We start from the raw sequence: 27,494 nt of genomic DNA, 5'->3' as shown, positions 1-27,494 counted from the left end.
AAATGTATGACAAAATTATCAATTTGTAATTCTTAATTTAGTTTAAAAATATATAAAGTTAAAGTAAAGTTAAGAACATCTAGCTTTCCGTAATAAAAATTAAAGTTTTCTATATTATACACCGGTGCTTATGTCCGTTTTCTTGCTTTAATTGTTTTTGTTCCTAAAAATCAAGATTGCTTTAACTTGTTTCTGAATTCATTGTATTGTTGTGTGGCAAACAGTTACGATTTTTGTTTTTAAATCCACAACTTCGCACAGGTGGATAAGTTAAAAGTTTTGAAGAGAAATCTTTTGTTCTAAGTATGTACGTTTTGAAACAAACGTTATTAAACGTAAGTTAATAAACATAAAAAGTTTTAATATAAAAAAAATATCATAGGTGTTTGTTTTTTGCAAAAATATTGTGAAGTATGAAATTACCCGCATTAAAAAAAAATCTTTATGGCAAATAAAAGCAGAAGTAGGACCCAATTACGGGCACGGTGCCATATCGGTCATCTGTGACCAAATTTGGTCATTATTTTTCCACTTTGTCAAACGGTCCTTTTTGTATTCCATTTGGTCATATTTTTCAGAAACGAAAAAAGATGTTCGACAATTTGAGTAACGAAAACGTTCTTTTAACATTCTCACTTAGCTTAAAAGAAACAACGGTTAAACTAATTTAAGCAACTTTGTGTAAATAATAACTATTTAAAATATAAACGACGATATCGTTTGGACGATAGTCTCACTTCACGTAGGACGATAATCGTCAAAGTGATAGCGTTTGCACGATAGCTAATTAGGTATCGTCTGCTATTAATTTCCGTTGACAACTAAGCAAATTGAAGCAAAAAAGTTTAGTTTTGTTAAAAAATGAAAATCAAACTCAAAAAAATACAATAAATTCGGTTACGCATTTTTTTATATACAAAACATTAGTAATCTCTCTTAATTGTTGTTAAATAAATAAAACACTTGTAGTTTTGGAATTGCAAAAGATTACTTTATAATGATATTATAAACAATAAATTTGCCAGACGGTCGTCGTTCTACATACATAATGTACATACATACATATATACATTCAATATTAAAATTTGTTGAATCTTTGGAGCGTAGGAACATTGGTATATTCGACAGGCAACGATTTTTGTATCGCTCTTGCACAAAGCACTAATCCAAATTAGTTTTGGAAACATTAAATATTTTTGAAGCCAAGTTATGTTCCCTGTGGGTAAAAAAAAAGTCTTCACTTCCTTCCCTTTGACCAAAGTGGGTTTATTACTGCAGCTGATTTACAAAAATAAAAGACATTGAACATACATTTTCATATTATTGTTTTATCTTCGGCGGCAACAAATGAAAACACAAAAAGTGACAATAACAACAAAATAATTGGTATGTTTATTAACAATACGTTTTTTGCAAATTTTCAAAATTTCCCATAGAGAAAACCCAAGTTTAATAACATTTTCAAGTTATTGAACTTATACTGAAAACGATTGAACGAGACGATAGTGATAAAGTTACATGAACCAAATTATTAATTAATTAATTTAATTAATGATAATCGTTTTGACGATTATCGTTTCGGAAATTACGGATTGACACCCCTGAATTGGACTTAGGCAACAAAGAGAATTATCTACGCATTACACAAGCCGTAAACATTCTCAAAATCGAACCTTACTACTTTTAATAAAACAAACGCTTTACATTTTTATTTAGAATTTTTAAATTTGACCTTAGTAATAATGATTTAATAAATGTATCCAAAATAACTCCAAAATGTTTTTTGTCGGATTTCGATTTTTTTTCTAACTTGGTTCAGGGTTATTCTAAAGATGAAGCAATGGAATGGACAATGCCTTAATTTTCAAAAAAACACATTCAACGATAAAGTTGACATTATGCGAATTTTAGGGAGGAGTCACTTTTTTTGTTGAATTTTTTGGATTATTAGTTTAATTAAAAAAATTAAGGAGTATACTTAATTTTGATAACGTGCGGGCCAAAGAGTTTCAAAATAAAAAAATAGCCTTATTGTATGGAGAGCAATAGATTTTTTTAAATTATATTTTTGCATTTACATTTTTTAAGCTTATAAACTTAGATGTTATCATAAAACCCTTTATTTTGTTATTTCGTTATCATTATTTGAGTTAATCTAATTTTTAATTAAGTTTGTTAGGGATTTTGTGAGTTTATTTGTATATAATTATAAAATAATTGTCATCTGCATAATATGGAAAATACGTTAAAAAAATGTGAAGAATTCATTAATTTGTGTTTACAAATTTTTCGGACTTGAATTAAGAGTATGTTGGTCATTTTTACCTACAAGTAGTAATTTTTTTAATTTGGACACAAACTTTTTTTCAAGTTGGCAATCGTGACAACGGGTAGAATTTTAACGTTTGACTGACGAGTCTCGAATATAAATGTTTGTAAATTTGATAACTCTAATGTATACTGAATGCATGTTTGAAGAGTCAGATAAGTAGTTTGTGTTTAAGTATTTTCATTTCATTTTTCAATGAGATTTAAGATTTCATGTTTCATCTGCCACCAAACTAATGCGAAACAAAAACGTGACGAAGTTAAAAGCGCTTTCGACAGAATTTTTTTTAGGAAAAACGCATTTTGTATCAATTTGGTGTCATAGAAAACTGTGTAACATCTTCTAAGCCAACGCGTTGTTGAAGAATCAATGTAAGGTCTTTTAGCTGTCTTAATTTAATAACCGATGGTTTCAACAGTGTTACAACACTATAGTGACAAAAATGATTGATTTCAATTTTTATACAGTCTTACAAAATTTTATGGCAGCTCAGTTTCAAAACTGAAGGACGACTGCCTTTAAGAATAAAATGTATATTAGACATAAGCTGTAACATTTATTTGTTATTTTGCAACAATCTAGTGTCAACAAGTATAGCGCCATCTGTTGCACACGAAAGTCTACACATAGACTATAATTTACGAACGAAACCCTTTTCTTCTTATTCCATTCAGATTAAATTTTACAAAAGGGAAAACATGGAAACAAATAAAATAAAATAAGTTCTGGTCTGAAAACACTGCTGATCGTTTTTGGCACTGCGCTATATGTATATGGGATTTCCAAAAAAAAACGTTAAATGTGTTTGCTTTGGATTTGTATTTGTACATTTAGGTTACCGTCAGGTCTATACATCACTTTTGTGAGGAAATGCTTAAAGATTTATTACGTTATAATTGTAGACCGGATTCGACGTAGATAGCGTAGTTGGTAAACAAAAAATTTGTTTGAAAAAGTACCGTTGAATACGTTCCATTTCTTCCAGTATCCGTATTCTTTTAAATTAACTCGACTCAATTAAAAATTGTTGTAAACTTGTCGAGAAGGATCGTTTTTTCTTCTAAACGTTCAAATCTTAATGAAGATTTACCTAAAACAAAGACTAAAATTGATTATAGTCGTAACTATGATTGTTGTTGGCGTTAACCAAATTAATTGTGTACACACAATTTAAAATTTTAAACATTATTTTTGTTTTATATTGTTTATATACCTTTATTATATTTTCTTATAATTTGTACAACTATTATTCACGAAGTTAGTCTCATTTAATTTTACATAAAATGTGGTGGGTGCGAAAGTTTGAATTCGGACCTATTTCTCAATAGAGAATATCTCACTCGAAAATTCGAGGAACTAGGTTATGCAATATAATTTAACGACAAGAAAAACACATATTCAAAATAGTTGGGTAGCTAACACTCGAAAGTATTTAAGCACCTTAAATTATTATTTCTAGTACATAACCTCTAGCAGCGCATTCTTCTCTATATTTTGTAGGTAGTTATATTTTCCAATTAATTATCTTAGGTATCATAATTTCAAACCAACTGAAACATTGTTTAATAAAACAAAATTGAAAAAAATGTACTCCATGTTATTCTTTCAGTACCTTATCATTGTTTGTTGTCTTCAATGGATTTTCGCATGTCTTTTTCATAAACCCACACTGACTGATTGCTCGAAAAAAATTTTTATCAAAAATTAGAGTTAAGGGTTACCACTTTAAGAATCACTAAAATAAAATACATATCTCGTTCATGGTTTTGATGTGGGTATGTAAGTTTTCAAAAAATTAACATTATTGAGATCCAGTTCTGTTATTCTTTAAATAAACATTTGAAATCCACTAAATTGTACCTACATATGTCTATATATTTATACCTACCTACGTTTTGTTTAAAAAATTAAAACAAATACTTTTTGTTCAAATTGGTACCTATTAATTTATTGTCATTCTGATCTTAATTAACTTACGAATCACGGACCGGTTAGGCAAAATACCAAACAAATATCATCCGAATCAATCCATTCACCTATCCACCCCCATCACCACCCCTTTCTATATGAATCTCCCTTTTTAGAGAATTGCTTTTAAGCAAACAAAATAAATCGCACAACCAGAGAAAGAGAATTTACAAACAAAAGAAAAAAAACTACAAAAATCTACTACAATTTCTTATCACACATACTTTTTTCTTCAAAAAACAAACGAAAATAAAATATATTTACCTGTATACATATATATCTCCATTTATATAAATATTTTTTAAATGTAAGAAAAAGAATACGAATAAAAACAACAAATACCAATATGATCTCTGGATGTGTTGTACTCGTTAAAGCAATTCAGGGCAGTCTAGAGTCGGAAATAGAAGAGACACCTCAGCACTCGATTTCATGTACATATGGCGTAAAAGCAAACAGAGAAAAGCCCGGCTATATGTACCTATGTACGTAGGTAATACAAAAAAAGAAAACTTAATGTTTCTACATCTCTGTAAAAGCAAACAGAAAACGTGTTTTTGAAAACTTCACTAATGTCACAGTGGGGTGATGTACCTATGTACTTTGAAAAAGTAAATAAAATATCGTTATTGGAATGAACTATTCAATTCTTAGTTGATTGTAATTCTTAGTCATCATTTAGTTGCTTTTTTGAAAATTAAAATTCGATTCTAAATTCTAATTTTAGGGATTTTTTTTATGGAGCTTGAAACCTGTCTTAAGTAACTTGTTTAAGTTAGGCATCTAGAAAGTACAGTGTTATCCATTTTGCGGTTTCAAAAGTAAACTTAAATAAAACACATATTTTTGTTCATTATATTTCTTTTTTATTATAAAGTTTGAACTTTGACATTATGTGTGAAACACTACATCATTTAAATTATCATTACGCGAGTTGTTGCAAGCATTGATTCTTTTGAGGTAATTTTCGACTACTTTTTGACACATTTTGGTCGGTATATCTGCCATGACTTAACGAATGTTGTTTTTAAAATACTCAAAAGTTAAAATTTTATCTGCATAAACACGGTCTTTCTTGTAGTCCTACAGAAAAAGTCTAGAAGTGTGAAATTGCATAATCTTGGTGGCCAGTTGATATCGCCACGACAGGAAATTACGCAGCCAGGAAATGTCTCTTGAAATAAAGCCATATTTGCTAGAGTTGTGTGGCATGAGGTGGCGTCTTGTTAAAACCAAATATTCTTCAAGTCGCATCTTCAATAGCAGGCAAAAAAAGTCGGTTATCATATCACCATTATGCCATTATGAATTAATGGTAACAGTCGTTCCATTGTCGTTTTGGAAGAAGTAAGAACCAATCACACCTCCGGACCAAAGAGCGCATAGTGACTTTGTGGATGTAATGGCCTCTCTTCAATTTTTTGAGGATTCCCAGAATTTTGTACTATGGTTTAACTATTTGTATGCATTGTGCGATAGTTATTCGATCCATTTTCGTAAATGTCGGCATTTCACCTAAAAATCAAATTGGTTTGACAGATGTCGAATTCCAGTCCTATTATTATGGACAACTCATTTCTAATACAACTACAAAAAAAATCGTATTATGGGAGACAACTTTTTTCAGTTGAGTAGACCTACATTCCCTACTTTTATGTGTTTTTTTTTTGTCAAAATCAGCTATGAAAAGTAAAATACATACGTATGTAGGTATTTCGAAGTTTTAAATTCGGTGTAAAATTTTATAAAAAAGACAAAACAATACGAAATGGAAAGCTTTATTGATTTGTTCCTTGTAAATTCGTAAGAAGAAAATCCCCTCAATGTTGCGCTGATGAGAAAATATATTCGAGATCACTTCCATCTATTGGAACTTCCATACAAAAAGTATAATTTGCAAACAAATTCTTTGATAAGAAGTGTTGATTTAATGTCTTCGTTTTGTTGCAGATTCATAAGTTATTTTAGACTCAATGAAGACGCATTTATTTATGTGCTTAACGAAATCAAAGATTTTTTCAAACAACCACAGCGTTCCTCCGCAATCCCACCAATTCTCAAACGCCCTACGTTTCATGGTAGAAAGAAGTTGCCAAAAGTGCAGTGGTAAAGATTTTAATTTTTTTAATTTAGGCCTTGCTCAGCCAACCGTTTCGGCAGTATTAAAAGAAGTACTAGACGTAGGAGAAGAACGTATCTGTCCACAATGGATTAAGGCTCATATGACAAATGACGAGATGAATTTATCGAAGATTCATTTTTACCAGAAAACTAGATTTCCTGGAGTAATAGGATGCATCGATGGAACTCATGTTCGAATCATAGTACCAAAAACAAATTTTTGTACACACAAATGCACTTCACAACCGGTAAATATCAGTTGTTGAATTTCGACAACTATCACAACTGAGAAACAACTCAACTGGCTTACATAATACACTTGAAAAGTCAACCATTTTCTTGTTGTTGACTATTGGCTGACTGGTGTATGATTGTTGTGATCGGTAATACCGATTGTCGGATTACAACTGAACTTTATTTTTAGTTGTCTTACATAATATGCCCATTATAATCCGTTTGTATTTACTTTATGATTTCTTATTTAATTTCTAAAGAAACTTAAAAACAGCTTCAATTTCTCTTTCGTTATTCATTTCACAATTTAAAGAATTATTTTCATTTTTGATTTTGGTAGTTTGACAAATTTGTAATAAATCATCAATAAATTTTATCCTTTCCCAAAAATATAACTTGAATGTACCTGACAGCCAAACAGAGAAAATAAGACAATCAGCCCTATCATGAATTCCATCGTAATCAGAAATTTTTACGAATCCCGAAAAACTGTTTCATGAAATCCGTTCGTAATGCAAAATTGTATGAGATTTTCCACTACGAACGGACTTCATGATACAGTTTTTCAGGATTCGAAAAAATTTCCGATTACGATGGAATTCATGATAAGGCTGAATATAAAACTTGATGTAAAAAGCAAAATTAACATTATTAATCACAGTGTTGTGAATAGATCTTAAAATTTTCCTTATTGCCAGTAGTTGCTGTCACCTTTTGACATTTAAAAATTAAAATCTATGGAACTACTAAAAATAGAACCATGCACGCTTTAACAACAAGTTAAAGTTGCTAACATTTTGCAGTCACAGTTCGCATTCGCCAACGAGAGTGATCGTGTAATATAACACAATTAGACTTTTGATTTTGGCCACGTGAAAACTGCCTCAAATGTGCGAATAGGTCATGGAACATTTTATAAGAAAGATGTCGTGGTAAAACTGTAAAACTTTGGCGGCTGTTTAGCTGATATTGATTTCAATTGTTACTGGTTTCATTCCTCTTTACAAGTTTAACATCTTATTGATAAAACCTATGCATATTTCCTCAAAATAAAAATATAATGATGGATGGACAGCAGAATATTCTCTTGAAATGTTTCCTATTGACGAAATTTCAAAAAAGATACTACAGTCTATTACAATGATATCCAAAGTTATTAACAAATCAGAGTTGTCATTCCGTAATTTTCAAAACGTTTATCATTAACAATATCGTCAATAATTTGCTTCACGTAACTTTGTCACTATAGTCTCGTCTATCGTTTTCAGTATAAGATAACTGAAATGTCAAAATGAACTCAACGAAAGATAATGCTTGTTCGATAACTTGAAAATGTTTTAAAACTTGGTTTTTGTCTGTTAGAAGTTGTGAAAATTTGCAACAAATTGCTTCTTACCAAACTTACCAACTATTCTGTGGTGTTTATTGTTACTTTCTTAATTTTTTGCCGACGACACGATGTAATTATAATTTCAACATCTAAGTTATTTATGCCAGATATTATTAAAATTATAAAGGCCTCTTTTGAAAAACTTTGATCAAAACTATTATGGTTTAGATTATTTTACAACAAGCTAAAAGCAAAGCAAAAACAAAAATTCTTACATATTGGAAAAGATAGAGGACTCTTAATTGTCTCGATAACCGAAGGTATTCCTTTTATTTTTGTTATCTGAGTTTTCATTTTAACTTTGTGACAAAACTCAATTACGCCAAAACATTTTTATTTCAATTTGCTCAGTTAGTATTTGGAAATCAATGACAGATTATAGCTATTTAGCAAACGCTATCGTTTTGACGATATCACTTTGTCGATTATCGTCTTACGGAATAACCCCCCAGATTAAATACCTGTAACATTATTTTCGTTTCCAATTTTTGAAGATGGGAACAATTCTTAGGAAAATTTTATTCAAGGAATCGGAATGAGTTACCATTAGTAAGTCTCACTTTGGCTGCCAATTAAATTAATTATTGGACTGTTGCATTTTGCCGTTTCGCTCTGATATTCTCACTTTTGATTTACTTAAGGCCACAATTCTATTTCAATTATAAAATTTGACAGTACAATATTAAGTGCATTGGCCGCATTCACAAAGCTAGTGGCTACGTAGTCAAAATTCAACTAGCTTTGTGAATCCAAAACTACACTACAAAGCTAGTCAATCTGGAACTGTCATATTATTGACAAATGCAAATTTATAAAATAAGAAATATTTTTGATTTGATAACTTTAACTTATCGTTCGTGTTTTGAAGTTCAATAAAATCAAATTTAAGACACAATTTGAATGATTTATATTTGTATTTAAATATTGAACAATTTATTTCATTTTGGTTTCGTGTTATGTACTTTACCGAGCAGCTGATTGTGTAACGTCAAAATCATTGTCCACTAACTTTGTAGCCGAATTTTTTACACTACGTCGGAGGGGAAATTTCAACTACTTTTGTAGGTAGATTTAGCCAGTCAAAATCCCTTGAATACGTAGCCACTAGCTTTGTGAATTCGACCATTGTCTTCTACTTTTATGTACATATATAGAATTTGTATTAGAAAGCTTTCCGTTTTAGAAAAAAAATAGCCTGGTTTTGGTCAACCTTTTTAAGCTTTAATCTGCTTAGATTTCGTTCGTATTAAGTTTTTCGTCAAAAAAAACGTATGTAAGATGAGTTGAACACAAAGTCTTTTAACTTGTTTACTGATGAGTCCAAGTGAGAAGACCGGGACGAACACGAAAGACCAATATACCAATTCCTCATGGACTTTAGGCCGCAAAACTATTTCGAATTTGTAACAGCGTATGCACATCTGTCATAGCCCTATTTATTTAATTAATAATAATGATAACATGCTCATCAAAGTATTCGCTTTATTGTGTGGTCTTTTAATGTTTCCTCTAAATTATTATTTAATCCAAATCTAGAGACATATTGCCCTACTGTAGAACGAAAGGAAAACAAATTACACAAAATTAAAGATACTGAGAGATAGAATTTAGGTATTCGTTTGTTTCATGCACACTAAACACTACATAACACAGATACAAAGCAGGCTTCATTGTAGTCAGATTCGAGTGGTTGTGTGGTGATGTTGATGATTAAAACGTTTTAAAACGTATCAATACGTATTAACAATCAAACTACCGGCAACTAAATTGTATTAATTTAAATACAACAAAAATTAAAAGAATGCAAAGAGAACAAAATGAAGGCAAACGAAAACGTATGTTTTCTTTTTTGTTAATTTTTCAAACAAAATCTTGTGATTTCATCAGAATTTGAGAAAATTCCGATTTCGAACCAGAACCAGAAGATTGTCAGGTTGAACTTCAAGGAGGTTATTATCGTTTTATCACAATGTTATTCGCCGTCCTTGATATGATTGTCGATGAAAAATCTATGTTCAAGTTATTGACTCAGTGACGGGGGTGTTTCGTTTCTAAAATGAGCAAATAATGTTGAGTTTCACGAGATTGAAACCTTTTCCCGGTGTTTTGTCGTGGCCGTGCCTCCTTTTCTTTTCATTTTGTTTAGAGAGACACAAATATTATCTGTAGTAAGTATATACATACATAGATACTTATCTAACTACACGACACTATGTTTTTCTATTAATAAATACTTAAAAAAAAACTATTTCGCGCTCAATGTTTTCTCTTTTTTAGTTAATTTTATGGTTTCTGTAGGTCAATGGGATGGGAAAATTGGTAAAGTTTTTTCTTTCATTAAAGGTACATTGAACTGAGTTTATTATGCACCTTATCCACTCATAATGAAAATTTAAATATTGTGAAATTTGTGTTACTCTTTTCGGAAAAGATATGATGCAATATTTAAAACGGAGTAGCAAATATGTATTCTTCTTATCAGAGGATGCGCTAAATTATGTTTCAAAGTGAGCAGGTAGGGGTTGTTGGCTGGGTAGAAAACAGAAAAACCAGGCATTTGTGAAATGAGTTTCATTCGATGAGGACCTTGCCGATGACTGTGTTTTAGTTTATTTGCCACTTACATTGTTTGGGCATCTCGAGGAGTAGGAATTTTGAAGCTATTGATAAAAATGCGGGAATATTGTGAAATGTGCATGTGTGATTTTAAACGACAAACTCAAGATCTAACAGTTTGATAAGAAAAACACCTAGAGGCGTAGTGGGCAAACCACAATAAGAATTTTAATCGTGTTGGTATGCGAATGAATCACCTTTGAATTTTTAATCAAGAGTCAGCGATAGATAGGTAGGTGCATATATCTATAATGGAAAGTACGTTCATTTATACTAGACAAAGGGGAATCAAAGTTTTAGAGCAGTTTATAAGTCAATTTAGCCACTTTCCAAATACTAAAAGGTCCGTGGGTTATCCTTATGTTGGATAGCTTTTTTTTGGTATAAATGTTTGGTTTGCCTGCAAAGTGACAGCATCTGTTTTCTTATTCATGTTACATATATTTAAACATAGTCCTAAAATAAAATCTTGCCTACAAAACTTTAACTAATAAAATTTTTTGTTGGTGTTCTCAGATAAATTTTGAATTCGGTGGATGGAAAAGTTTTGGTAACAAAAACATCAAACCAAGCGGTGCGATATAATTTCGCCTCTAAAGTAAATGAATGGGCTTACGGACCACAACTAGAACCCCAATACCATCAATTCACACAGAAAGCCCATGCGAAAGTGAATTACCATCAACTTCGTTATCGGTAGGCGGAATTTTAAAATCAACACTATATCTGCAGCCCGATGCAGCAATTTCGGGTAAAATGGCACCAGCTCTAACTGAGCCGTTAAGTCCGACGAATAAATTATCTTCATCGGCGGCATCGGCTTCTCCAAGACCAACTGCCGCAAGCAGCCCTCTTCAAACTAATAACAATAGCAACAACAACAACAATAATAACACTCAGACAAATAATAACAATAATGACAGTAACATTGAGTCAGTAAGTGATAATTCGAACTTACAAACCAGTTCGAACCATAACTCAAGTGGCAGTGATAAAGACAAAATTGTGGAAGGCAAACCAGTGCCAGTAACAACTGCACCAATAGCAGTAGCACCACAACCACCACCTTCTGTCGCATCGGCAAAAGGGGCTTTTCAGCTGGCATTCGAGCAGAGTGTTGGTGTTCGCAAGACACCTACGCCTACGCCTTCAACAGTAGTGAATGGTGGAGAGACTTTGTCTGCTAATTCCATTCAAATGGGTCCCATGTGTGACTCAAAATTATCGCAACCGCCGGCATTAGGACCCAATTCTTCGCCTTTGATAAAATCAAAGATAACTCAGATAGACCCTGAAACTGCGGCAAAAATAATAACTTCACAATTCGAAGATTTCCCAAGTGATATTGAGGAGGCTATAACAGCGGAAATTTGTCTAAGACAAAAATTAAAATCAACTGAGGAGCAAGAACAACCACAACAAGAGCAACAGGAAGCACAAACAGCGAAAGTGGAAGAGGACAAAGTGAGTTATTCTAAACTTGGCGAACATTTATTCGAAGAGCCCAAAAAGCCAATGGAAGAAGAAATCATAAAATCAAATGATAAAAGTCCGCAGCCAGTTAAAACAGACGATGAAATCCCAGTACACGAGATTGCCAGCGGAGAAGCAAAAGAAACCATTTCTGATGATAAGCTTCAATCGAAAAACGAGGAAGTCCTTAACAAGCCACAAAAATTAAATATAATCTCTGTTCAAGAGCTTCCACCAATTAAAACAGATTCAACAGTGACAGCATCAGAAGATGATAATATCGAAGGTATGTTATTGTAGACAGTTTCTAGTAAGGAATCATATTAATTTGTTTTTTTTTTTTTTTTTTTTTACAGAACGCTTGAAACAACTGGATGGTACAGATGAATGCCCGATGCCCATTAGCCAAGAAAGTGGTGATCATTTACCAGCTACGCCTCCACGGAATTCATCAGCACAAGTAATGACGTCGCAATTGACGCCGACCAGCACGGCGAACATCCCAAACACACCCTCTTTATCCTCCCTAACTCCTCTCAGCACTACTTCAACCCTATGTGGTAGTAGTGGTAGTCATGCAAAAGAATTCAAGGACACCAATAGCGAAATTGATCATGATATCGATGACGACCTGTTGCAGGTGTTGAAAGGCTTCGATCCTAATGCTGCTGGAACTGATATCTGTGACTTGGCTGGGTTTCTCAGCGAATACGGGATGAACTACGAAGATGTTAATCCACCAACAGCCAAGGAAAACCCAATCAAAGAAGTGCAGCTTGAAATCGAGAAAAATCAACAAACAATGCAGCGAAAGATCGACTTCCTGTCAAGACGTTTGCGCAAGCTGCAGGCCCGCTATATGAGCAAACAGGCCAGCGAGGAAATCGCTGGTCTGTTCGAATGGTCAGCACGGATAACAAAACGTAAAAACAGCAATGTGGACCATCAACAAATGACATACGCTGAAGAGAGGTATCATCCGGTCACAACGACGACCATGCGAAGTGTTCTTAAGAAAATCGAGACTGCAGCTAGTAGTTCTCAGCAAGTTTCTCCAGAGAAAAAGATACAATCAGCAGCTAGTACTGGTAAAGTAACTGAACCTGCTTTTACTGGTCCTCCTTCAGTTGAAGTTGTAGTGCCGACGTTCGATGAAAAGATAACGGAGGAGATAGCTCATGTATCGGGAAGGTTACAAGCAGAAATGCGTGAAGTACAGAGTGCGATAGACTCAGATGCTACAGCATCAAGTTCCGGAGGCGAATCAGCTGATGAAATGGTTCCGTACAACAATATCTCACAGGAAACATTGCCGATGTAAGTTCATGCAATTATTTATATTTTAAAATTTTTACTAACAAATTTTGTTTTGTGACATTTTTCTTTAGTGCCAAACGTGCTGCATGGCGGTATTCACGTGATCGTGCAGCAATAGCATCGCGGTGGTCATGGTTGGTGTCTCAGATCTCCGATCTGGAGTTTAAAATTCGGCAACACACGGAGCTTCATCAGCAATTACGTCAACGTAAGGGCAAAGTTATATTGGTTGATGCATCGTCGGAAGCAGGTAATCTCGGGTCAGCAGCGGCAGCTACAGGAGCAGCATCTACTGGCACTGGTCCAAATGGTTATCGTGGCGCGTTGCCTGGTGCAACACCTTCAAAGATGTCAGGCGGATTTACCACTGCTGATGAGACAGATCTTGACGCAGCTATTGATGGAAGTAATGAATCATCCCAAGGCTCCTGTCGAACAAGAGCCTTTCAAAGTAGTTTCTATCGCAAGAGAAAGCTCTTCCAAACGGCAAATGTACATACGATATCAAAAAAAGCCGCAAGACCGAGGTGAGTTTTATGACCTATTCCTTATACCCTTTTATTTATTTTACATGAAATCTAAATAAGTACTGAGAGCAATGAATTCATTGTCCCTCAACAAAAATGGTATGAGTGAAAATTAATTAAGCTTTAATCATAAATTATTTTGTTATAAATGAAAGAAACATTACTCTATAATGATTGTTACTTAATGTGTCCGGTGTTTACTTTTTTAGCACAATAAAATGCGGTTGTCAGTGGCCACTGCATCCGTGTGCTTTATGCACTGGGCGATCAGACCCTACTGCACCTCGAGACCTCCCAGACACCATGATGAAGTCGCAAAGAGTAGCACTGCTGGATCCTGGTTTCCATCCAGTTCTTAGTTTTTCCGAAGGTTTGCTAGAATTTCTTGTAGTGAAAAAAAGGGCCAGTCCTTACTTTCCTTATTGCAGATATTTCAAATTCGATTTTCTTTGAGAAAATATCTCGAGATACAGATTGGCAAAATCGTGTTGCACGTAGTACTGCGAAAACAGTAATCCGAGGTGCCCTCGCCGCCCAACGAGCTGCTGAAAAGGAAGAACAACGCGCGGTCAATGCCACAAGTGGACGAATAACACCAAGTACGCCACATAATGCTAATACATCGTCTTCGTCTAATAATGGCGGAACGACTGGCAAAAGAAAGTACACAAAACGAAATCATCAGGATTCTCAAGGCGGCGGAAGTCATTCGACAACGCCACTTGTGGCCAACAGTAAATTATTGTAAACAATAAAAATCTGATAAAAATTTTATTAACATAAAACAAAAACAATTTCGCCATCCTCTCTCTCTTTTTCTTTTTTCTTTGCATTATGTTTGTGTGAATATGGTTTCTTTGTGTGGTGTGCTGCTTTGACGTTGATACGAGTAGAAGTGGGAAAAAGCTCAAAGAAGCAGCATCGACAACGGAATCGATCACCGGATTACGTTCCATATCCACGAAAACAAATAAACAACAACCATCAGACGCTTTCATCTCACCAGTCTCTTCACCAAAATGCCGAGCAATCCAATCATCACCAAGCACATTCATCATTGAACTACCAAAACTCAAAAAATAATAAAATACGAAAACTATCGTCAGCATCTACAGCAGCAGCAGCAACAACAGCAACAACAATTTATAATAATCATAGCGGAATTCATTTATCCAGCAATAACATTCTTAATCCAAACAACTATCAGCAACATCTCAATAATCAACAGCATCATAGCTACAACAATGAATTGAATTTTCTGCATTGTGACAGTCTCGACGGAGACTCGTCCACCAATGGTTTGATGATGGGCCCATCCGGACGCAGTAGGACATCGTCACCAACGCACGGTAGTAGTCATCAAAAGTACGAGAGGTGAGTTTTTAAAGAGAAAAGCAAAGAAAACAAAATTTTGACAATCTTAAATGTATTTTATTTTATTAATATATATTACAGAGCTCTTGAAAGAAGAAGTCGTACTTCGTATGACATCGACAACATTGTCATTCCTTATAGTGTGGCCGCGGCGACACGCGTTGAATTGCTACCATACAAAGAAATTCCAACGCCAAAGTAAGACTCAATAGAGCCACAATAAAAAGTTTAGAACTATTGTTTATTTATTAATTTATACTAGATGGCGAATAATAGACTATGATGCTGAAGATATCACTAAAAACACAACCAATTCTGAAAGAACTGACAAAATCAAGCCAGTGGAATCCACTAGCTTAGCAGCCAATCCAGAAGAAGAAACATCCAAATCTACAGAGAAAGAAGAGAGTGGCAAAAAGGAAGAAAATATCCGTGGTCCTAGTCAGTTGGATGACGACGAAGAAGGTGGAGAAGAAGATATATCCGATGAAGCGATGATATTGCGTCATGAACGCGCTCTCACCGAGGAACGTCGAAAATTCCAAACTTTCTTGAAATTCCCATACAGCACAAGATCGCGGGCAAATCGTCGCATAGACAGTCGAGCTGAATCGAGTGGAGCTAATACGCCAGATCCGACATCGCCAGCTCCAAATACACCAAGTGTAGGAGGAGATCAAGAGGTAGAATTTGTGTTTTCTTAACAAATTTAAGAACTATTGCATAATAAGAAGTTATTGCTTTAATTTTAGTCGATTCCATCACCATTTGCTCCTTCAACACCATTGACTCCACTTGAAAGTATTGCTGAAACCGGGGAAACATCAAGTAAGCTTTTGTTTTTCACCAAATAAGATTTGTATGTTCATGTTTATGTTTTTTTTTTTTCATTTCAAAAGGTAATCCATCAGCCTTAGATAATACTACTTCGATTATGAGTCTTTTGAATTCGATAAGTAAAAAACAAGAGCGTCGCAGAACGGTATCAACCAAAAAGGAGAAGGAAAAGGATGAGCATCGTAGGAGCTCTACTCCTGATCCAAGAGATGTAAGTGTTAGAAGTGTTTTGTTTATTTATGATTTCCTCATTTAAGACACAATTTGTATTAGTATTAGTTAATAAACGTCGAAAATCTGCGTTAGTACAATCTTCTTTCTGCGTTGTTGCATAAATGACCAAGCCAATTCTGCAGAACGAGTGCATGCCTGCTTAATTACAATTTAAGGTTGTAACTCAATGTTTAAAAACATCAGACAAAAATCAGAAAAGGAAAAGAGAAGAAGTATGAAATATACTATAGAATTAATATTAAAACTATATTTCGCACTATAGAGCTATGAATAGATAAATAGCAAACTCTTTGTGGTTATTTGGAAATTCAAAAACCTCTGTGACGTATTTTCTCCTGGACGTGGAAATAGTACATTTTCGAATAACTGTTTAAAAAAGCAAATTTCAGTCAACAAAGAAATATTTTCTAATTAAATTTGTATACAAAACTAGTATTTTGTTGATCGACCAACATTTTTCAACGTTGGCTCACATCTTCGAGGTAAACTTTTCATTAGGGCAACCAAAAATGTCCCCTAAAGAAATAGTTTTAAGCGCTTTTAATATACGCTTAAAAATCGAATATATGCCCTCAAACTATGCTCAATAAAGCAGTATTCACATTAGCGTGACCAACGAACGACGAATAAATTACAAAATGTGAGTTTATATGTATACGTTTGAAGACATATTTCCACACAAATTTTTAACAAAACGATAGCAATTTAGTTTTTATTTGATTTATGATACATACTTTTACTTTTCAATATCATATAACTATTAATAAACTTAAGAAAACAAATTTATTCGTCGCGAAAAAAAATTTTAGTTTATACGAACTGTCAAACGTTATTCTCGTTCCACATTATCCACACTCGCAACGAATAAAATAATCGCTACTTAATCTAAAAATCATTCTTGTTTTGGTTTCGGTGGTGAATGGTGTTCGGCTGTGGCTGTCAAAGTCAAACTTCATTCGCGACGAATTAAAAACTCTCATGTAAAAGAAACGTCAAAATCGACGAATATTCGTTCATTCGTTGGTCGTGCTGTAAATGTAAAAGGTGTTTATAAGAAGCGCGAAATTATTCAATGAGAAAAATACCAATGGAAAAAAATCAAAACTCTTCTTCACTCCAACTTTTTGAAGATACATAAAACATCAAAAAAATGTGTTTAATCGCGTATAGTTCCATTTCGCACACATATGTATGTTAATGTCAAAAAGAAAATGTATTGCAAATGTTTGTTGCAGTAAAGTAAGTAAGCTTTGTGGTGGATCGAAAAACACTTTTATACTCCGTTCAACGTAACAAAAGTGATCGGAGCGTATTTGAATGCTTAAATTGTTTATTCTTCAACTGCTATGGATTTCTCTCCTCACAAAGCCATTGCAATTATTTTTAATTTTTTGAAGGCAGCATTTTTGTCCATTACTTGCTCTATTTTTTTCTTCACTGACTTCACAGCTTAGTTGTTAATGCTGTTAATATTAATTTGTGTGCTGGAATTGAGTGATAAACCACGTTTTCAATTTTTGAAATTGAAGTTACTAGAAACCCATAACTTGATGCCAAAAAAATGCAAACAATCTTTTCAAAATGCTTGGCATAGTAGTTCATAGCTCGAGCCATGTCCCCCATCGCGTTGTGATTGGTTGTGGAGGAAGTTCCAGTCCAGGTTCTATGTCTCTAAGAATTTTCACTCTTGATGGAGCTTTTAAAAACACTTTTTCCATTTGCTATAAACGGCCAATGTCAGCAAATTCACTTCTAATTTTTTTCACATACTCGGCGAAGTCCATGTGCAATGCACTTAACATGTATTATTTTTGGGTAGAAAACTTGAATAGCATGTTCCGCTTTTACCACATATGGAGCAGCATCTGATAAAAAATTTAGATCGAGTCCTTGTTAAAATCTTCACCCAGAATTCTAACCGAATCATCGAAGAGCCCGGCAATGATTGTTGAATGAATTGTCATTTCCAGTTGAGCTACATTTAAAACAAATGTTTCTTTAGCGAACGTTTCTGAAGGATAGGATGCTCGATATATTTCATTTCATTATCATAAGGAAACGCATCCCTAAACCTTCAAGCTGCCTCCTCCGTGTTTGACCGACTTCAAAGTACGCTTTGGATCGTTCGCTTGACCTCTAGGGCGATGTAAAAACGTTCTTTTTTTATCGATCTATACATTTTTGTTTCATTAGATGGGTTTTCGAAAAAAAAAGAATATTCATGAAAATTTACTATGACCTACATTTTTTCTTCAATGTTTGTTCCATTAGATGTGCTATTTGTCTGTCCACAGCTCTATATTTTAATTTTATTATCCCCGCTTCCTGAAGTCAAACAAATATAAATACGGGATCTGCCCAACGTTGATATCAATCGTTAATCTGTTTTTATGAACATGTCTGACTTATGTCTAAGTTAGGCAGAAGATTTGAGAACACCATTTGTTAAATAGAACATGCTTTCTGCAATAAGGTTACCTATAAAAAATCTCATTAATCAGATTGCTTATAAAACCAAGCTCAATACAAGGTCCCCAGTAATAACAAGTAATATGAAAATTGAGGTCAGTGTATCTATACTATTATATCTTAAATAATTAAATGAGAACGTTTTAATCAAACTCCATTCAAAGCTTGCTCAGATTAGTAAATGCCTGCTAAGGAAGCCAAACCCTTTGTGTTGACACAGATTTCAAGACATTACTTCTACATATTAATTGATAACACTTTTTTCACTCCGATTATGGTACCTCCAAAACATAGTTGATGAACGTATCAACGGCTTCTTCAGAGGTCGAAAAACATTGTCCGAGCATTTTTGTTTAATGTGTGAGAATAAAAAGACCAGGACTGTACGGTGGATGAACCATTAATTCCATGTTTTATGCTGGTCGAAAATTCCTTTGTTTGAGCCGATGTGTGAGAGCTTGCATTGTCATGATGAAGAATGCCTCTCCTTCTGCTTTTTTCAAATTTCTCCGATAACTTCTGACAAACAAATGGTCGTATACCATTCATAATTGACCGACTTGCGTTGCTCTAACTCTAGTGTCGCCACGTGACCGGTAATGCCGAAGAAACAGGCAAGCATTTGCTTCGATGTGCTTCTTCCGCGAACAACTTTTGTTTGATTTGGCTCATATTGGAAGACCCATTCAGTCGATTGCTGTTTTGTTTCGCATAGATCCATAATTCGTCTCCTGTGTAGAAATTATACACCGCCTTTGATGTACCTTGATCGTATTTTTTCTCCATTTCCTTGTACCAATCGACACGAGCCTTCTTTTGAGCGTTTGTCCGATTATGCGGGATCCAACGCGAACAAATCTTTTTCACGGCGACATTTGGTTAAAAATGTCAAACTTTCCGTTAAAAATGTCAGATGGCGCCTGGCAACACTTAGTGTTACCTAAGCTAGAAACATAAGTAGCAACCCTCGTACATATAAGTATTCGCGACTTAAATCGCGGTAATGAGCAGTTGTTTGAATTTAAACGTCTGTCAATTTCAATTCCATATTTAGGTGTGAAACTCTTTTTAACTTACATTCATTTCAAGAAATTACACTTACAATACAATCGCAATCTTAAGTGGTTTTCAAAAAATGTATACAAAAAATATCAAAATAATAGCATATTCGGCGAAGTCTGCCGTGAAAGTGCGGCCTCGTCTTTCATGTAAATATTCGCAATAAGGGAGTCGAGGGCTTGTGGATGAGACAAATTTCAAGTGGTTTCCCAAAATCTCATCTACACATCATATTTGAGATCAGCAAGCGGAAAAGTTGTACTTTTGATGCACTTCTTCTCAGAAAAGCGGCCACTACATGAAAATACCTAGTCCTAACAATTACCGTCGCTGGCCATATAGACGCACTGCAGAATTTAAATTACTATTACGCAATATTTTTAAATATTAAAGAAAAAAGTCTATAAATCTGTTGTTTTATTTTTATGAAAAAGTAGGAAATAGTTTTATATATGTAAGTGCATTACAATATTCGAAAACCTTATTGATATAGCTGAAAATTGAGATTGTGCATAAAATCTAAAGTGCATATTATAATATGGCCAGGGACTGTACTCTGTACCTATGTAACAGAACCTAGATAGTTTTTACCGATTTGACTACTTATTCTAAGCTAGTAACAATGCTAATTTTAGGATTCTGTAAAGAAATTGGGCCTAAATGAGCTGTAACACTAAAGAACTTCCTTAAAATAATTAATAGAAACTCTTATTTCCCCATCTTTTTTTCTGTTTGCGAATAATTTATCTTTAATTCTAGCTTATTCCGCCGTACGAACCCCTCAAGTTTCCTATTCCCAATGATCTCTTCGACACAATGCTGAAGATGATGCCAGATGAGTATCCTCCACCACAAGAAGACTGCCCACAATCAATAAAAAAACCATTAACCACAACAGCAACAAAAACAACGCCAACAAAGGCAAATGGTTTTGTTGATACAAATAGCTCCCAGCTACCGCCACCAACGGGTGTTGCTCAAAAAATAGTCTGTGATCCAAATAAAAAACTGAATAATAACAAAAACGCTTTATTAACAACACTGAATAACCAAAAAAGCATTGAGCACATAACCGGCGAAGAGGGAAATCCTGAACACGAAGACGCTGATGGTCAGCACTTCCAAGATTATTATACATCAGGAGCAGTAGCTGTTAATGGTGAAAGTATTAAAGATGGAATGGGAGCACCGCCACCTCCTCCACAACTACCTCTACAACCAGGGATGGAATTCCAGCCGTCATTTATGTGCCGAAATAATTTACTCGGATGCAGTGATACCGAATCCTTGGAATCGGAAAATGATGGAGATGATGATCCCAATGATCCAGAATGGAAAGAAGAAGAAAAACGCAAATGAAGGATTATCTAACATCCAACATCATGGATTCAAGTATTTTTGTATTCTTGGCAATTTATCTTTGTTCTAAGTTGTTAATTTTTACTTTGGGTTCAATACTAAGATAATAGACATACAAATATGTGGTGGCTTCAAGATAAAAACTACAAGCTTACGCAACTTGTTTCCACATATTATAGTCTTGGGTGATACCTATGTATCTAGATTGTACCTACTTTTAATATTTTAAATTTTTTCTCAACTTTTATGATTTACACATGGTTTTTTAATTTTGAATTTATCAATTAAATATAATTGTTTTGATTATTTAAAATATCGATGGTTAAAAATAATAAACTGTAAAATAAAAACAAACACATTTCAAATTTTTGTTATGAAAACAAAAGAAAAAGAAGAAATGCTTATTCGCGTGTGTACATGTTTGCACGAAAATACAAATATTTATAAAAACAAGGACAATAAATATCTCAAAAGGCTTGTGTGCGTCGTGAACAGTGTTTAGATGAATAAGTCCTTGGCCTTATTTTGCTTACCCCTGCTAATTGAAGTATACAAACAAATAAAAGAGTAATTTTAAAAGATTGATTTCAATCCTGTTAAATTTTTAATTGCGATTTAACTCGTAAGTTCGGGTCTTTTTTTCAATTGCCTATCCATGTGATTTAGAACCCTTTGTTTTGTATTGAAACTAAGCTCATTTGTCTTTTTTATCATTAATTCTATGGTTGATCTTACTTCAAGTAAAACACGACTATACATGGATGTAAAAAACATAGTCGCCATGTTCTCTGCTTATGGCTTGATTTGACGCCTTCTCAAGTCCCTACTTAAGTATTTATCGATGTTCTCACTTGGATAGAAGTATTCCTCTCAGTAAACGTTTCCAAACTTAGTCACAATAATTAATATATTTTATTAAACTTAAAAAAAAGTACGCTTGCTGCTTAGTGTTGAAAGATTTTTATTCGTAGTAATTCTTTAAAAAAAAATGTAAAATGTAGAATGGAGAGCCTAGCTTTCTTAATTTCAACAAATAAAAACAAATATTTTTGTATTTTTAAGTTTTTATTTCAAAAACAAAGAAAGTTCTTATAACTTTTTTTAATTTTCTTAAACGAAGGTTTTCATAAAATCTTTAAAAAAAAACGACATAAATGTATAAAATAAACAAAATAAAAATGTAAAAAAATGTATCTATGAAATATGTAGTTTTTAAGATGTTTTGTAATCATTTGTTGGTAGTATTTTTATATATATTAAAAAAGTATGCTCTTGCATTAATAATTGCATACATATAGTTTATTTTTTCTTAAGTAAGTTGTCTTTTTTTTCACTTAAATGTAAATAATTAATTCTTATGCTTTATTTAAGTTTTTACTTTGCTCAGCAATATAAAGAAAATATAAAATATTTGAAGAAAGCGACAACAAAAAAAACATAAACAACACAAAATAGAGAACGTTACTCAATTTTGTTGGTTATTTTATTTCTTATTTTTTTAAACTTTATATATACTGTAAAACAAGAATTATAAATGAATTATATTCAATAATTATTAAAAGAAAACAAATATTTTAAATTAATAAACAAACAAATTTGTAACATACATAATGAATTAGGTCGTTAACAAAAAGAAAACATTAATACATTTATAATATTAGACTTATAAAACATATATATACACTATGTAATATAAAGTTTTAATGGTTCTGAATTATTTAGAATATAAAATCATGATGTATAAATGGAGGTCGTCGAGCATTAAACATAAAAAATTATAATAAGCTTTCAAAGGAAAACAAATTATTAACTATAACAAACATTGAAAAATCAGAATAAAAGATATATTTAACATAACGCAAATAAGAAAAACATAAAGAACACAATAAAAAATCAATAAAATATAAAAAGTTAGTTCATTTTTCGTTCGTTTATTTACAAAATATTATTAAGCGCAAACCATAAATCTAGTTTGGATATAATGCATTCGAAAGTAAATTTCCGAATAGAGAAATTATTTTTTGGATGAAAATTGAATGGGAAAAGGAGTATAAGCTGTTTAGTAAATCGGCAATGGTAAGTTGTGATTAATGATGACAGTCCAAGTCAGTCAATTTAGTCCATTAAATAACAAATAAAATAACAACCCTGATGCAATTCTCTCAATGTACATCGTTTTTACCTTTTGTCTTACTTTGTATGATTTGTGTTCACAGAAAATCTTTGCCTAGTCAAAATAGAAACATTAATTAAATTGAATAAATATAAAATATAGGTGTTACACATTATCTAAGATGCTATTATCAATTTTTAAAAAAGTACAGATCAAAAATGGTGGTAAATTTTGGTATCTGCACACTGCCGTCAATCCAATAACAAAAACAGGACATTTCACTCCGGCAAAGGGTGATTTTTAACTAACTATTAACTACATTCCTTTTCCAGGAAGTACGACTACTTATCTTTTTTCATTTAAGACGATCACAACTTTTTGAGACCGCCAAAACCCACGACTTTAAAAAAGAAACATAAAAAGCACTTACAAATGTCAGCATAGCAACTATTATTTTGACAAATTTATTGCAATTGAATTGAATAGAGGTGAATATGTAGAAAAAACATAGACGAAAAGTTATAGTTATATTGACTATCAAAAAAAAAATGTGAAAATCACTTTTATCGCCATAGGCCATTCCAGTTTTGTAAAAAAAAATTGACTAAAACGCTATCTATTAGGAATTGTCTACAACTAGATACATCCACCATAAATTTCCCCAAGTTCAAAACACAAATCTGTGACAAAAAATTTCAACGACCAAATGGCTGGAAATTTGTGAAATTTCATTTCAAAAATGTTTAAAACGCTTTTTTAAAGCTTGTGGTAAACATACATAAATGATTTATGTACCAAATTGACCGCTAATTAGTCAAAAATATGATGGGTTAAATAATTTGAAAATCGGTTGGAAAACAGTTTTGAAAATCTCCATTTTCTAAAAAACTTGACTTTTCTCTTTCTTTAGCTTTTTAACCGGTAAAATTATATGGCCACCTGTATATTTTATGCATTTAAAACGTTCTTGATCGATTTTCCTTTCCATTGACATATCCATTTTGAAAATCCGTCAAGTGGTTTTCAACTTACAACGACTTTTGTGCATATGAAATGAACAATTTTCAATTTTTCATACATCCGTAAGTATTCAATGTCCAGAACATGGTTTGTGTCTAAGATGCAACTTATCAAATACACAAACCACGATCATTGACTTTTTTTAATTGTAAACGTTAGGAAGGAGAGTGAAATGTTAACACTTATTTGTTTATTGATATTCCTGAGAATATATAAATCTGGTGAGATCTTTGAAATATAAACTGGCCAATTACAAATAGGGACAATGCCCATCTTTTTGTTCACCAGGTAGAGGCAAGAGCGCAGCACTAACAAAATTGTATAATTATTAAAGGATCGCCTTCAAAAACGCTCTATATTAATATTTTTGGTTATTGTACACATTTATTTTTGTCCAGCGATCGAAAGCTAACATTTTCAATATAAATATAATAATATAAACATGTTTGTTTAGTTTGCATTGCCATTTAATTAAATTAACTTTTTCTACAGTCGATTAATTTCAAATTTCTGAAACAAAAATATAATAATGCACATATCAACATCCTTTTTTCGGTTGTCTATTTCTTGCTTGAGAAAATCGCTCCTTTAGCACTGTCAACCAAATCGGCGAAAGTGTCCTTCAATTCTGATACACTAGTTGGGAAGTTAGTGATTGGCTCTACTCCGATCTGATCTCCAGGCTTAATGCCTTTAACAAAATTATAAGCGATGACATAGCCTTTTCTCGTTTCAACAAGACCTTGTTGGGCAAATTTCTCAGCTTCTTTGGGATAGCACAATGAAGCAATGCCACCAGCCCCGATACCAGTGTATATTATTTTCTTGAAGAAGCCTCCTCGGACAGCTAGGATCAGACCAGCAACGCCACCAATAGCTATAGCTCCAACTCTTGGCATTGTGTTATCGGGTTGATTGAGGTAATCAATTGTAGCTGCAAAGAGATTTCTCTAATCATAAACAAAAGGTAATAGGAATACAGAAATATAAGTACTTTGGGAATGCGCTACTCCGGTAGCAACTATGTCTTCGAAGTTCTTCTTTTGTTTAGCCACAGCTTTATAGGCCGAAACAACTTCGACGCGGACAACGCGGACACCGCTTTCGATGGATTCACGGGCCTTAGATTCTTTGGGTGGATGACGAATGGGCTTCGGTCTGAAAGACTTGCAAATTTAGTTTTCTTATTTAATGGATTTATTCGGGATAATGGTCTTTACTTGTTTAATGAATGCAAAGGAGCATAGATTGGCAACTCTGATGGCCTACACTTATAGTGTGCCATATCGTCTGCCGATCCTGAATTTGCCATTTCGGAAGATTTGACTACAACTGCTGCTGCCATTGGTGTTACTCCGTAGGCTAATTTGGTGAACATGTCTTCCTTTGGAAAATGCAGTTGATTCCTTTATTTATTACAAATCTGAAATACACACATTTTAAACAATTTCTTGTACAAAAGGATATAATTATAAAATAATTAAATTTTATGAAAAATTAGAGATGAAATTACCTTCGCCGACGATTGACATTGCATAACGTGTTGACAGTGCACAGTTCTGGTTTGTTTGACACATGACAGTTAAAAAGTTGATAGAAATCGTCTAGTTCGTTGGTGTAAAAGTGAAAGTAATCCGAAAAAATAATTCTGAAAAGAATACAAGAATTAAGTTGGTTACACAAGACTTCAGTTTGAAAATTAAATTTTGTTTGATTATTTTGGCAAGTTGTTGATTAAATTTGTACCATACATTAAATTAAAGTTTATTCACAAAAAGTTCTGATTATAAACATGGAAAATAAGGAATTCAATTTAAAAATACTTAAAATAAAACGTTGGCTTACAAAGCATTCGATTATTAATTATAGTTAACCCACCGCGAGTAAACTAGTAATAAATGACAAATAGTTATCAGAGCAAAGATAGGATTGGGGGCGACTTTCCATTACCCACGAATTTCCTTCTGATTTTTTTTACAGTTAGGTAGAGGTCTCAATAGAACATGTTTTAAATATTAGGGCGAGGAAACAACTTTAAGTCATAAAAAAAAAATTTTCTTTTTCGGACTTAACCCTACTTTTTTTGTATTGCATTTTTTGAGCCTAAAACAAGTTTTTTTAATTGATAGCACAGCGTACTAACAGCTAGGTATGTAGGGGGGGCATGCTGCCCCCCTACAACCCCCCTGCTTGGGGTCACTATAGGATTTGGGGTGGGTGCGAGTTTGGGTATATGCAAAGTACTTTTCCATTTGAGCACTAAAATAAAAGAAATTACCAAGAAAAAAAAACAAGTATGGCAACACTGAACAAAAAACAGGGAAGAAATGTCAAAATCAACCATTTTTGAGTGTTTTGTATGGAAAAAAGTGAACTTTAAAAATTAATTAAAAATAGAAATAAATGTTTCCTCGCTCTAAAATTGCTATAGTTATTATTTATTAGCACATATCTATCGAATAAAAAAAACCGTGAGTCGAAATTCGTGCTGCGGTAATGGAAAGTTGAGCCTAGGATTGTAAGAATAAATTCCATATTGCTTTGGAATGAGTTATATTATTTAAAGGTGACAAAAATATAGATTGCCTTGATGGATAGATCGACTTATTGAAAATTTGTATCAACAATAGCTTGATTTTTATATTATCTAAATCATCTTTTAGTTAAACAAAAAAGTACATTTTATATTTGCTTGTTTGTTTTTGCTCAATATACCTAATCAATCGATGATCAGCTGATGAGATTGTAATCTATAATTACTGTCTAAAATAGTTTCATGTAAAAAAAATTACTTTACAAAAATATTTGAAGATAAACGAACTAGAATAATCATAAAAAAACTAGCTCTAGAGGTGAACCCTATTTTTAGTCAATTCAAAATATAAAATATAAATATATATAATATATATATATATAAATGTAAATATATATGAAGATTCCAAACCTTTTCACAAAGGGTAAAACTTTGTGCTTTGTTTAAAAGAATAACTCCCCAAATATGAACATTATACTCATCTAGTCCCTGAATTTTATATAAAACTAATGATTTTTATA

The 27,494-nt window shown here is 32.9% G+C and overlaps 2 protein-coding genes across 2 annotated transcripts in view; one reads left to right on the top strand and one right to left on the bottom strand.

The window, feature by feature from the left end:
- Positions 1 to 23,221, top strand: part of LOC129941381 (uncharacterized) — a 39,994-nt gene extending 16,773 nt beyond the window's left edge. Inside the window, exons 4-14 of the mRNA XM_056050009.1 lie at positions 11,175 to 12,417; positions 12,488 to 13,448; positions 13,520 to 13,975; positions 14,185 to 14,345; positions 14,404 to 14,709; positions 14,869 to 15,349; positions 15,431 to 15,547; positions 15,612 to 16,032; positions 16,102 to 16,177; positions 16,249 to 16,397; positions 20,708 to 23,221. Of these exons, the coding sequence (XP_055905984.1) occupies positions 11,265 to 12,417; positions 12,488 to 13,448; positions 13,520 to 13,975; positions 14,185 to 14,345; positions 14,404 to 14,709; positions 14,869 to 15,349; positions 15,431 to 15,547; positions 15,612 to 16,032; positions 16,102 to 16,177; positions 16,249 to 16,397; positions 20,708 to 21,307 (4,881 nt within the window). The 5' untranslated portion in view covers positions 11,175 to 11,264 and the 3' untranslated portion in view covers positions 21,308 to 23,221. The remainder of the gene's footprint in view (positions 1 to 11,174; positions 12,418 to 12,487; positions 13,449 to 13,519; positions 13,976 to 14,184; positions 14,346 to 14,403; positions 14,710 to 14,868; positions 15,350 to 15,430; positions 15,548 to 15,611; positions 16,033 to 16,101; positions 16,178 to 16,248; positions 16,398 to 20,707) is intronic.
- Positions 23,222 to 24,885: 1,664 nt separating this feature from the next.
- On the bottom strand, positions 24,886 to 26,088 carry LOC129939449 (MICOS complex subunit MIC27). Its single transcript, XM_056047469.1, has 4 exons — positions 25,954 to 26,088; positions 25,661 to 25,863; positions 25,435 to 25,598; positions 24,886 to 25,374 (listed from the first exon to the last, which is right to left on the bottom strand). Exons 2-4 carry the CDS (start codon positions 25,816 to 25,818, stop codon positions 25,001 to 25,003), a joined length of 696 nt encoding a protein of 231 aa, XP_055903444.1. The 5' UTR covers positions 25,819 to 25,863; positions 25,954 to 26,088; the 3' UTR covers positions 24,886 to 25,000.
- Positions 26,089 to 27,494: the final 1,406 nt, after the last annotated feature.

Source organism: Eupeodes corollae, chromosome 1 (genome assembly GCF_945859685.1).
Source record: "Eupeodes corollae chromosome 1, idEupCoro1.1, whole genome shotgun sequence".
Classification (NCBI taxonomy): Eukaryota; Metazoa; Arthropoda; class Insecta; order Diptera; family Syrphidae; genus Eupeodes; species Eupeodes corollae.
The sequence above is the reverse complement of the archived record's forward strand: the minus strand, read 5'-3'. Positions and strand labels throughout refer to the sequence as shown.

Bases quoted from the DNA above. Each gene is read 5' to 3' on its own strand.
- LOC129939449 (XM_056047469.1), bottom strand. From the start codon at position 25,818: ATGTTCACCAAATTAGCCTACGGAGTAACACCAATGGCAGCAGCAGTT. The intron at 25,599-25,660 runs GTAAAGACCATT...CAAGTCTTTCAG, and splicing joins CCTTTGCATTCATTAAACAA to ACCGAAGCCCATTCGTCATC. The intron at 25,375-25,434 runs GTACTTATATTT...ATCTCTTTGCAG, and splicing joins CGGAGTAGCGCATTCCCAAA to CTACAATTGATTACCTCAAT.